Genomic DNA, 12068 nt, shown 5'->3' with positions numbered 1-12068 from the left:
GAGTGAGCCATGTCACATGGCCCAGAAGAAATCGCTCACTAAGGCCAGGGATCTGTCAGCCTCCCCCGTCCCTGAACCGATCTCGCGCGGCCTGGGTCCTTGTGCCAGACAGAGAACTTGGGGGAGGGAAGGGACGGCACCCAGGGGCTCCTGGAGGAGGGCCTCATTTCCGGGCCGTAGGGTGGTCCAGTACAGCAAGCTGCTCTTGGCATTGGAAGTAGAGCCCGATGCGGAGAGGACAGGTAGGGGTGGGGGGCAGGGCTGCACATGGGGAGTAGCTGAACATTCATCCAGGGACCCCTCCACACGGGCCTGACGCATGCACTGTCTTTATGGCCCCGACAGCTGTGTATGGACGGGCTTCTCATGAAGAAACAGGCCAAGGCCCCAGGGTAGGGAGAGTGCGGCCAGGAGGCAGCCCCTTCTCTCTCCACACCACTGCTTCCCTGAGCCCCAGTGAGGAGTGCCAGATGGAGAGAGCAGAGAGAGAGCAAGGGCTCAGGAGAGGGTGGCAGGCACTGGAGATGTGCAGGGGTGGCCCAGATGTGGCAGAAAGGCCTGGACCTCTTAGCACCCAGGGAAGGGAGGGGAGCTGGCAGTGGCCAGGGTTCCTTCAGTGCAGGCAGAAAATTGGCCAGATAAGTCCAAAATTCAGGGGACAGCCAGAGGTGACAGTCAACCTGGAGCACATGGCCTGTTAAGTCCTTGCCTTGCTGGTCCCCTGGGAGTTGGGTGTCCCCACGGGCAACCTGGCCTTCCTGTGTAGCCACAATGGAAGTCTGAGGATTACAGCCTGCAGCTCTGAGCTGAGGGAGGGATAGGGCCAGCCCGGAGCTGGGGGAGCTGAGGAGGTGGCTGGGGGCAGGGTTTGGAGGGCTCGGGAACACGGCTGGGTAAGTGTCGTCTGTCACTAGAGCCATCTGGGCAGAGGTGCCCCCGCTGGGACCTTCTGGTCAGGCAGGCAGGTCTCAACTGCCTCGACACAGTCAGGCACGGACGTTCGGGAGCCCCCAGCACGAATGCATTTGCAGAGGACGCACGCGCAGGGCCCCAGAGGTGCTGCTCAGCTAGCTCTTGCCTCCCCTGTTCACCCCGGCTGCCCTGACCCCTCCTCCATCCAGCTCGGGCACCGAGACCTGGGCTTTGCATCCCAGAGTGGCAGCAGCTCATGGGGATCAGGGGAGGAGGTAAAAAGGAAGGGGCCTTCCCAGGGCTCCAATCACATGGCAGGTGCTGGGGTCACCAGCAGAGCTTGACGGGAACCAGGGAAAGGTTTACAAAGAACACACTTGCACTGACTTCAGTCTAAGAGTTTCCTGTGTGTTAGGCATTCACGAAATGCCTTCAATATTTTATGTATCACCTGTTTAATGTTTTATTTAATATTTAATATTGATATTTCGTACTGCCCATTTAAATAGTTAATGCATTTTGGTACATCTGTTCACCTGTCATGTTTTTTTAAAAATTTTATTTATTAAAAAAATTTTTTTAATGTTTATTTATTTTTGATGGGGAGAGAGAGAGAGACAGACAGAGCACGAGTGGGGGAGGGGCAGAGAGAGAGGGAGACGCAGAATCTGAAGCTGGCTCCAGGCTCTGAGATGTCAGCGCAGAGCCCGACGCGGGGCTCGAACTCACAGACCGCGAGATCATGACCTGAGCCGAAGTCGGACGTTTAATTGACTGAGCCACCTAGGCACCCCTAAATTTTATTTATTTAAATTTTTTTTAACATTTATTTATTTTTGAAAGAGAGAGAGAGACAGAGCTCTAGCGGGGGAGAGGCAGAGAGAGAGGGAGACACAGAATCTGAGGCAGGCTCCAGGTTGTGAGCTGTCAGCACAGAGCCCAATGTGGGGCTCGAACCCATGAACTGTGAAATCATGACCTGAGCCAAAGTTGGAGGCTGAAGCGACTGAGTCACCCAGGCGTCCCTTATTTTTTAATTTTAGAGAGAGAAAGAGAGAGCGAGCAAGGGAGAGAGGCAGAGGGAGAGAGAGAGAGAGAGAGAGAGAGAGAGAGAGAATCCCAAGCAGCTCCATGCTCAGTGTGGAGCCTGACTTGGGGCTCGAACCCACAACCCTTGGATCATGACCTGAGCTGAAATCAAGAGTTGGGCACTCAACCAACCCATTTCAACAAATGCATGTTTATGAAGGAAATCCTTTATTACTCTATTACTAGCAAAAAATGAAAACCAGAATCACTTGCCAGAAATGGAAGGAAATAAATACTTAACTTAACTAGACACTGTTGCTTCCTGAAGGTTCTGAGCCCAAGGCCAGCTTTGGTCTGTGAGACAACGATTGGCAGTTACAGACGGGTGTTGAAGGGGCTGTAGAGTCCAGTTGAGATTTTCTCCTTGACTGATCAGAAAATTGAAAAATGGAAAAAGGGAATGTTTTCTTACCATGTGACTCTATTATTTAGCAGGGTCTCTGTGCATTGCCTAAAAGCATCTCAAGAAACACTGGTCCTTTGTGAAGCCTAAGCATCCTTTAGCTACAGCACAGAGGTCATTGCCTTTTCCAGAAGCTGTTGCTGAACACCCTGGCCTCTCTCTTTTCACCTTTATTTCTCTTTCAGCTCTTAGCACCTCCTAACTGGAATGACTGGTCGTCGTTCCTTTATTCCATGTGTGTTGGGATCCTACTTGGACGAGACACGGTGCTGGGCACCAGGACAAGTACAAGATGCATAAGCACGGGAAACTGCAATGGAGCGAAGGGCAAAGCCAGAGGGAGAGAACGCAGGAGGGCTTCCCGGAGGAGGGGGCACACAGATGGTTCGCTAGAGATGAGTAGGAGTCTCTGGGTAGAAAAGACGGAGGGATATTTGGACTGGAGCAAACTGGAAGCCCCGAGCATCATCTGAGGTTTGAAGGGTGTTTGGGAGCGTTGCGTGATTTGGTTAGGGGGTCTGGGGAACGGCAGCAGGTCAGGCTGGAATGGAAAGATTGGCCTGGGCCTTGAGTGTCAAGAGTGTGGACCTTCTCTTGGGGGTGAAGGGAAGTCAGTGGAGAACTGTGGTCACACCCAGGTCGGGAAAGACCACTTTCCCCAGGGGAGGAGTCCGGACTGAGCCAGGCAGGGAGAGCCGCTGCGAGCTGATGGTAAAGATCCAGGAGGGGGCAGAGTCCAGAGGGCCTCTGGGGCTGAAGGATCAGAGGTGGTGAAACCGTTTCTGGAGCCCTTCTCAAGCGTCTCTTCCTAGGAGATGGGCACACCATTAACATCATCCTTTCACAGAGGCGAGAACGGAGGCACCGAGTAATTACATAACGTGGCAGAGTCACATGTCACACAGCTCGTGAGCGGGCAGCGGGGGTTGCCTCGGGTAGTCTGGCACCAGAGTCCCCTGCCTTTCTTACCGCTGTCTCCTGGCCCTGCTCACCAGAACACGCTTTGGACCTTCTGCCAGGAGCAGGGGGCTTGCGCATTCCAGGAGGGCTGGGAAATCGCACATCTCTGTATCCCTCAGGGCTCAGTACGGACTAGGCAGGCAACCAAGGTCAATTCCATACCCGCTGCTGGGCCCTGCTGAAGGATCAGGACAGTGGAGCCCCTTGCCTTCCTGCTCCAAGGTCAGCCAGCCTCAGTACCACTGTCTTTATTCAGTCTTTCTCCCCGCGTCCTTTGTGTGAACACCGCTTGCTATTTCCGAGCGCTGGTGGGCATGTGGCTGTGTTGTGGTCTTTCTGCCATGTCATTTGTTTCCTTCGTCACACTGGGGTTTCTGAGAGCAAGGACCGGGTTCCCCATCAGTCTGGGGCTCCGTGAGGGCAGGGGCTGGGCTTCCCACCATCACTGGCAGCTCTCTGTGGGCTGGGACTGTGCCTCCTCCATCCTCGGGGATGACCCCGTGGTCCCCCAGTCCTAGCCCACCCACAGTGGGCACAAGGTGGGAGCAGGGAGGGGTGCACACAGTGATAACCATCAGTGGGGGAGAAGACTCTACTCCTAGGAGTTCCTATCCCAGAGGGGCTAAGTCTCAGACCTGCTGCCGGGCCGGCTGGAGACCAAACTCCAGGATCTAGGTCACCCCCTTGGCGGCAGAGCTGATTTATGGTCCCCCTGACAGCCTAATATCACCAAATTACCCCACACAATGGAGAGAGGCTGGGCTGCCTCGGGGAGTCAGAGAAGGACGCTGAGCCTGGGCGGCACTGCCGCCTCCCGATCGCAGACCTCCTTCAGGTCTGTGGGGGGAGGCTGGTGCCGACAGAGGGCACACCCAGGCATGCCACCTTCAGCTGGGGGTATAAGTAAGAAGCCTTGGGGACAGCCCTTTACCCTGCACTCGGGAACTAGCAGCGCTCTGACGACTGCCTCCTATCCCACGAGCTGCAGCAGGGCCAGCCATGAGTTGCAGACAATTCTCCTCTTCTTACCGGAGCCAAGGCAGCTCCAGGGGTGGCGGGGGCAGCATGATGTCCTCGTTCGGTCGCGTCAGCTCCTCAGGGGCCTCTGGAGGAGGGGGCCGATTCAGCTCTTCCAGTAGCTATGGAGGGGGGCGCTCCGGGGTCTGTGGGAGGGGAGGTGGTGGCAGTTTTGGCTCCAGCTACGGTGGAGGATCTGGGGGTGGTTTTAGTGCTGGTAGCTTCGGTGGAGGTTCCAGGCGCTTCGGTGGTGTGTCTGGAGGGGGCTTTGGGGGTGGATCTGGAGGAGGCTTTGGAGGCTCTGGGGGCTTTGGGGGTGGATCTGGAGGAGGCTTTGGTTTTGGTGGCGGTTCTGCAGGAGGCTTTGGGGGATCTGGGGGCTTTGGCGGTGACTTTGATGGTGGTGCTGGTGGTATTCTGGGCGCTGATGAGAAGACCACCATGCAGAACCTCAATTTCCGGCTGGCCTCCTACTTGGATAAGGTGCAGGCACTAGAGGAAGACAACAATAAACTGGAGGGTAAGATCCGGGAGTGGTATAACAAGCAGGGACCCATGGCCTTCCAAAAGGATTACTCCCCCTACTATGACACCATCGAAGACCTCAAGAACCAGGTAGGTGGGGAAACTCTGATCTTTCTCTCCTGGTGTCTGTGTCTCTGTCTCTCTCTCTTTCTCTCTCATACACACACACACACACACACACACACACACACGCTTCATCAACTTTCAGAGTCTGGGAAGAAGAGAGGACAGGCTTAGATTAGCATGGGGGAGCCTGGGACTGGTTGTGGGGGGTCTCCTCTTGGCCTGACCCTAAGTTGGGAATGGAGAGGCAGTGTGGAGGGAGCACAGTGATGGAGGCACTGCCCTGGGAGCCAGTGATGCAGTCCTGGGTCTGCCATCAATTCACTATGCCCTCTCTGGGAAACCTGATGCCCTCTCTGGATCTGTTCTCCTACACATTTAATGCATGGGATGGGCAGACCAGCTCTTGTCCCTGTTGGTTCGAAACTTCTGTAATGATATGAAAAAAAAATCCTGTTTGGAGCAGATCGTGTGGCTCAAGAGAGGAGGTAATCTGTGCGTGTCTCTCCTCTCATTCTTTAAGAATTTCGAACTTTCGGGGCGCCTGGGTGGCGCAGTCGGTTAAGCGTCCGACTTCAGCCAGGTCACGATCTCGCGGTCCGTGAGTTCAAGCCCCGCGTCAGGCTCTGGGCTGACAGCTCAGAGCCTGGAGCCTGTTTCGGATTCTGTGTCTCCCTCTCTCTCTGCCCCTCCCCCGTTCATGCTCTGTCTCTCTCTGTCCCAAAAATAAATAAACGTTGAAAAAAAATTAAAAAAAAAAGAATTTCGAACTTTCTAGTTTGGGAAACTTAGAAGTTGTATCTCTTCCTTCCTACTTCTCTTGGGCTCCTAGAGGGGCCTGTCCTGGTCTTTCCAGTTGGACGCAGACACACATGCTGGTTGTTTAAGGGGATGAAGAGGATCTAGAACTCCGGGGATGGAAGTAATCTACTTTTCCATACCCCCTACCTGCCCTTATCTACTCATCCTCCTACCACCCATTCATCTATATACCCACTCATCCATCCAGCCGTGTTTCTATCTATCCACTTATTCATCCACTCAATCTAGTGAATGACCACCCTCAGTGTTGCCTCCGGCAGACAAAGTGATGTACCAGACTTGGTCTCTGTCCTTGAGGAGCTCTCAGTTTAGCTAATTTGCCAAATGAATGAATGAATGAATGAATGTCACACTGAACATCCTTGCTGAAGTCTGTGAGGGGTATGTGCCAGGTACCAGCTGTTGGAAGCTTCTCCTACGTTTTAAGAATCTTCCCGGATGGGGCCATCATCTCTTATGGCTTTGCCTGGCCTCTTGCCTTCCCAGCAGTGGGTCATAGCAGAGGAGCATGGGCTCCATGCCATCTCCTCTGTTTTTAGATTCTGGACACCACGGTGGGCAACCATAAGACTCTCCTGGATCTTGACAACATTCGCATGACATTGGATGACTTCAGGATGAAGTGAGTCTGGCTGCCACTCCCTCTGCTGTCAACAATCTTTCTCCACCCCCTAGTGCTCTAAATGTCCCAGTAGGGACTTGTGCCCTCTTGCTCATTCCTACCCATGGCTGGTCTGCAGGTATGAGATGGAAAGCACCCTGCGACAAGGAGTGGAGGCTGACATCAATGGCTTGCGGAAGGTGCTGGATGATCTGACCATGCAAAAGTCTGACCTGGAAATGCAGTATGAGTCTCTGCAGGAGGAACTGATTTTCCTCAAGAAGAATCATGAGGATGTATGATACTGGCTACTTATGGCTTATTGAGGAGTGGGAGGAATGGAAGTGCAGAGACAATGGGGGGACAGCTATGGGGCATTGCCTGGGAGACACCCTCTCTGTGACTTTTGAGGACACTCTCCCAGTGCCTCCTTAGCAGTGCCTATGGTGGTGGTTGGGCTTTGCCTTCCCAACTGTGCCCCTTTTTTGTACCTCTGGGAAAGCAGGGAGGGCTAAAATGTGGTGGAGAGGATCCTACCCCTTGACCTCATAGACCCATCATCCCTGGCAGGAGATGAATCAGCTGACTGGGCAGAACTCTGGGGATGTCAACGTGGAGATGAATGCTGCTCCTGGCAAAGATCTCACCAAGATCCTCAATGACATGCGCGAGCAGTATGAGAGGATCAGTGCTAAGAACCGTAGGGACATTGAAGAGCAATATGAGACTCAGGTGAGCAGAGCGGGCTGCCCATTCAACCTTCTCTCCTTCTTCCATGCATCCCTCCATTCCTCCACCCCATCCCTCTCTCCTCCCACCCCTCCATCTCTCGGTTCAGCTGTCCTCCATCCAGCTTCAGTCATTGCCCACAAACATGATTACTGAGTGGCTTGTCAGTGACAGCTTTATGTGAAGTCCTAATGTCTCAGACATGAGCCAATAAGATTGCTGCTCTCAAGAAGCTCACAATTTATTACATGTGTGAACAAAGGCAGAGCATGAACAACTCATGTAAGTCTACGTGCTATCAGACCCCCCAGTAGAGGTGCGTGGTGTGCCTCTTATACCCCACTGAGCTCTCTGATGTCTTCCTTTCTCCTTGAGCCTCCAGAGCCTACCACACGACCCTGGCATATGAGGGCATGGTCTCTAGTGTGTGTGTGTGTGCTTGTGTGTGTGTGTTTGGGGGTCGGTTTGAAATGAGGTTAGAAAGGTGGTTTGGGGACAAGTGTGAAGAATCTTAGAGCCTTGCTGAGAGGGAATGTTAAGTTGAGAGAATTGGATTACTCTGGCTGGCTAGCAGACCCAGGACTCAGGATAACTTGTCTTTGGTTTTGGCTCACTCTTGGTCCTGGAGGCAAAGGTCCGGGTGAGTGGGGCAGAACCTTCTCCATTGCAGCTTCTGGTCCAGCCTGGTTCTCACTGAGTTCTTGGGTTTTCAGATGAGCCAGATGGAGCAGGAAGTGACGAATAGTGGCCGGGAGATGGAGTCCAGCAACAAGGAGGTGACCCAGCTCCGGCACAGCGTCCAGGAGATGGAGATTGAGCTGCAGTCTCAGCTCAGCAAGGTTGGCCGTTCTGCTCTAGACCCTCTGCCAACGTGAGGCACAGGAGGCTTGACATAATCCCCAGGAGTGGGAAGGGGAGGAGCTATGATGTAGCATCCCTCTTATAGCCTCCTCATGCCCCCTAGAAATCGGCCCTGGAGAAGTCCTTGGAAGACACCAAGAACCGCTACTGTGGCCAGCTGCAGCAGTTGCAGGAGCAGATCAGTAACCTGGAGGCTCAGCTCACTGAGATCCGGGGAGAGATTGAGTGCCAGAATCAGGAATACAGCGTTCTGCTCAACATCAAGACACGGCTGGAGCAGGAAATTGCGACTTACCGCAGCCTCCTTGAGGGTGGCCAGGAGGACTTGTAGGTGCCCCAGGATTCTGTGGAATCCCTAGGAATTTATAAGTCCCTGACATTGCATCTGTCTTCCTGGACACAGGCAGTTGGGAAAGTTCCTGTACACAGGGTCTTATGGGTTGAGGACTTCTTCATTCGGTGGGGGAGTCTCAGGGCATCTGGGCTTTGGGAAAGGAGGTTGGTAACAATGAGAAAAGGGACTACTCCTTGTTCCAGGGAGAGGGAGGCTCTCCTTTCCAGCTGTGGTGCCAGCCTAGTCTGTCCTCTAGCTTGCAGAAGGAAAACTCAGGAAGATTCACATTTGGGTCTTGTCTCTGTCCAGGTCCATCCTTGTATATGTAGTGGGGTCTCTCATTTTCTCTCTGTGTTATCTTTCATTCTCAGTGAATCTCATGAATCTGGACAAAGGCGCTCTGGAGGTGGCAGAGGAAGTGGATATCACGGTGGAAGTGGAGGCAGTCATGGAAGAGGATCCTGGGGAGGAAGTGGAGGTAGCCATGGAAGAGGAAGTGGAGGCAGCTATGGAGGAAGAGGTAGTTCTGGAGGAGGAAGTGGAGGTAGCCACGGAGGAGGAAGTGGTGGCAGCTATGGTGGAGGAAGTAGTTCTGGAGGAGGAAGTGGAGGCAGGGGAGGAAGTGGTGGCAGCTGTGAAGAAGGAAGTGGATCTGGAGGAGGAAGTGGTGGCAGCTACGGAGGAGGAAGTGGATCTGGAGGAGGAAGTGGCGGCAGCTACGGAGGAGGAAGTGGATCTGGAGGAGGAAGTGGCGGCAGCTACGGAGGAGGAAGTGGATCTGGAGGAGGAAGTGGCGGCAGCTACGGAGGAGGAAGTGGATCTGGAGGAGGAAGTGGTGGCAGCTACGGAGGAGGAAGTGGATCTGGAGGAGGAAGTGGCGGCAGCTATGGAGGAGGAAGTGGAAGACCATCTCAGTCCCAGTCCTCTTCCTCAAAATCTGGTGAATGTGATGATACACAAGGTAAGGGACAACTCTAGCTCATGGGGTCAGGGAGGCACGGGTGTTAAGCTGTCATGGTACCACCCCTTTTTGAGTATCTTTGAGCTTCTCTAGGGGATACATACTCTGAACAGAGCTAGATTTTAGGGAGGTCTCTAGTAAGGTGTTATAGACTTGCCCTTATTTATTAATTATCATTAATTTTGACAAACCTTTGGGTGAGGCTAGGACCAAATCTACATGGCCTGAGTCTCCATAGCTTAGGAGTTTGGTTGGAAATTGTGCATTATCTTATATATTTCCCATCACATCCTATGAGGTGGTATTATTATTCCCATTTTAGAGATAAGGGAAATGAGGTTCAGAGAAGAGAAGTAGCTTATTCAAGGCCATACAATCAATAAATGAGGAACTCAGCTCTGTGGGTCTCCACAGCCAATACTTTCCATCATCACGAGGATGGGAAGACCTGGATTGGCAACATTTCAGGTAGAAAAGAGGTTCAGGTACTGTAGTCAGTGGTTGGCTCATACAAGTCAGTTATATGGTGCAACTATCTAAAGGGGCATACACTGAACAGAAAAGTCTAATGTAAGAGTCACACCGTGAAGTGGTCTCTAGGTCAGAGAAAGTTTCCCCTTGTGCATGTTGAATTTTATGAATTATATGAAATTGTAGTAAAAAGTCTGGGTAACATGACCGGGGATGTTTAGCTCAGAGAAACCTTGAGGTGCATGGAAGCTGTCCTTGTCTAGGGTGTCTGGTGTGGTTTTGTGCAACAAGAGGAACCACAGGGCCATGGATGTGCATGTATGGGCAGAGGCTGGGCCATCCTTACCTCAATATCCAAGAAATGTACTAATAAGGCTATTGAATGGAAGAGGGACCAGGCTCACGAAACTTCATCTTCAGAAATGGGAGAGTATCAGTCAGGGCTGCTGCAGGAGAGCTTTAGGAATTGGATGGGGGCCACTAGGACCCCAAGGTCCTTCCAGCTCTTTGAGCTCCAGTCTCCTCGCTCTCAGTTTGCCTATCTTTCTCTAAGTCTTGGCTTCTCTGTCTCGTGTTCTAAGTCCTCCCTTCTCACCCTTACCTCTCTTCCATCTCTCTACAGGCTATCAGATTCGATACTAGAGCTCCTGTAAGTGTTTTTGGCTCCGCCTCAGCTGAGTGTCCCCCAGACGGGCAGCCCCCCGACAAAGCCTGCTTATTGCCTTCTGACATCAAGGATGGCTGGCAACGAGTCCCAGGGCTCATTTGGGACTGGGCTGAATGGGCATGTGTGCCTCTGGCTGCTCACTGGCTCCCTCCCCTAGGAGGGTTGGGGAGACCTGTCTTCCAACTGTCTGGTCTGGGGGTGATCCCACTTCCTGCCTGATCTCAATTTCCCAATAAAGCTTTCCTACTGCAAATCAAACTTGGACTTTGACCCATTTGTTCTTTGGGATTAAGAAGGGACAGAAAGGAGGTGAAGGGAGAATCAACTGAATCCACTTTGCAAAGTGTTGGTCAGGTTTTCCATCAGTTGACTTTTGCTTGTAACAAAGCAACCCACGATTTAGTGGCTTAAAATAATAATCATTTATTTAGCTCATGATTTTGCAGTTGGTAGTTTAGACTGGGCAGTTCCATTTTCCTTCAAGCATCTGTGGCCAACTGCAATTTGGCTAGCTGCTCTGCCTCTGGGGCTTGGCTACATGCTGCCTGGGGGTGCTGGGGGTGAATGACACACATACTTCTCATCCTCCAGTTGGCTACCTCAAGCAAGTGTCTCAGGAGAGTGAGTGGTAGTGTGCAAGGCCTCTTGGGGCTTGGGCTCAGAGTAGTCACTTTGGCTCTATCTTACTGCCCAGAACAACTCCCAGCCTTGGCCAGATTCAAAAGCAGGGGAAATAGACTCTTCTCGATGGGAGGAGCTACAAAATCACAGGGCAAGGACATGGATATAGGGAGGGCAATGACTGAGGCCAGTTTTTGCAAACAATCTGCCATAGCCTATTAGCAGGTCCTATGTCTGGTACAGAGAGAAAGAAGGCAAACACCGTGTGGTTTTTGCTTTGGAAGATTTCACAGATGGCAAAAAATATAGCCCAAATAAAAGAGCTCCAAGGCAAAGTAAGGGATATTGTATATCCCTTGACATATATCCCTGTCAACAATGTTGACAGCAGCCAACAATGTTCTCCAAAGATTCTGATGAGCCTGATATAAAATTACTTTTCCTGACAAGGGATGGACAGCCCCTCAGCCTGTGTTCCGGACATTATCACAGCTGATGTTAAACCCCCCAAAGCTTGGAAGCTTAAAACAATAACATTGATTTGGGGGCTTGGTGGGGACAGCTCACCTCTGTTCCACTTGGTGTCATTGTGCCTCACAGGCTGGAGTCATTTGAAGTCTTACCTGTCTGGCACCTGGACTGGAAAGACTCAAATGTGGGGGCTGGCCCTGCAGGGGCTCCTCAGTAGCTTTGTATGGAGATTCTCAGTGTGACCCTTCCAGCAGGGTAGCTTCAGGGTAGCCAGAATTCTTACATGCTGGAAAAAGTTGTTTTGCTTTATTATCTAGACTTGGAAGTCATGCAGGGTTCCCCTCTGTTGTAGTGCTCAGGCCTGCTTAGATCCAAGGGAGGAAGCATAGACCTTGCAGGGGGCAGGATTCTAAGATGACCCCAGTTATTCAATCAAACATGAACCTAGGTATTGCTGTGAAGGGATTTTGGAGAAATAATTAAGGTCTCTACTGTGTTGACCTTAAGATAGGGAGATTATCCAGTGGGCCTGACATAATCATATAAGCTCTTTAAAAGGAG

At 52.1% G+C, this 12068-nt stretch overlaps 1 protein-coding gene across 1 annotated transcript; it reads left to right on the top strand.

Annotated features, from left to right (window-relative positions):
- The first annotated feature begins 4363 nt into the window (after positions 1-4363).
- KRT9 (keratin 9) lies at positions 4364-10618 on the top strand. Its single transcript, XM_047093541.1, has 8 exons — positions 4364-4996; positions 6331-6413; positions 6532-6688; positions 6963-7124; positions 7835-7960; positions 8086-8309; positions 8688-9277; positions 10371-10618. Exons 1-8 carry the CDS (start codon positions 4364-4366, stop codon positions 10388-10390), a joined length of 1995 nt encoding a protein of 664 aa, XP_046949497.1. The 3' UTR covers positions 10391-10618.
- The last annotated feature ends 1450 nt before the right edge of the window (positions 10619-12068 follow it).

This window comes from Lynx rufus, unplaced genomic scaffold (assembly GCF_022079265.1).
Source record: "Lynx rufus isolate CCGP_SWC_20201006 ecotype Redwood Valley unplaced genomic scaffold, mLynRuf1.p SCAF_34, whole genome shotgun sequence".
Lineage (NCBI taxonomy): Eukaryota > Metazoa > Chordata > Mammalia > Carnivora > Felidae > Lynx > Lynx rufus.
The sequence above is the reverse complement of the archived record's forward strand: the minus strand, read 5'-3'. Positions and strand labels throughout refer to the sequence as shown.

Coding starts and splice junctions, on each gene's coding strand:
- KRT9 (XM_047093541.1), top strand. CDS start 4,364: ATGAGTTGCAGACAATTCTCCTCTTCTTACCGGAGCCAAGGCAGCTCC. Junction 7,125..7,834: donor AAGAGCAATATGAGACTCAG/GTGAGCAGAGCG, acceptor TTGGGTTTTCAG/ATGAGCCAGATGGAGCAGGA. Junction 8,310..8,687: donor GAGGGTGGCCAGGAGGACTT/GTAGGTGCCCCA, acceptor TTTCATTCTCAG/TGAATCTCATGAATCTGGAC.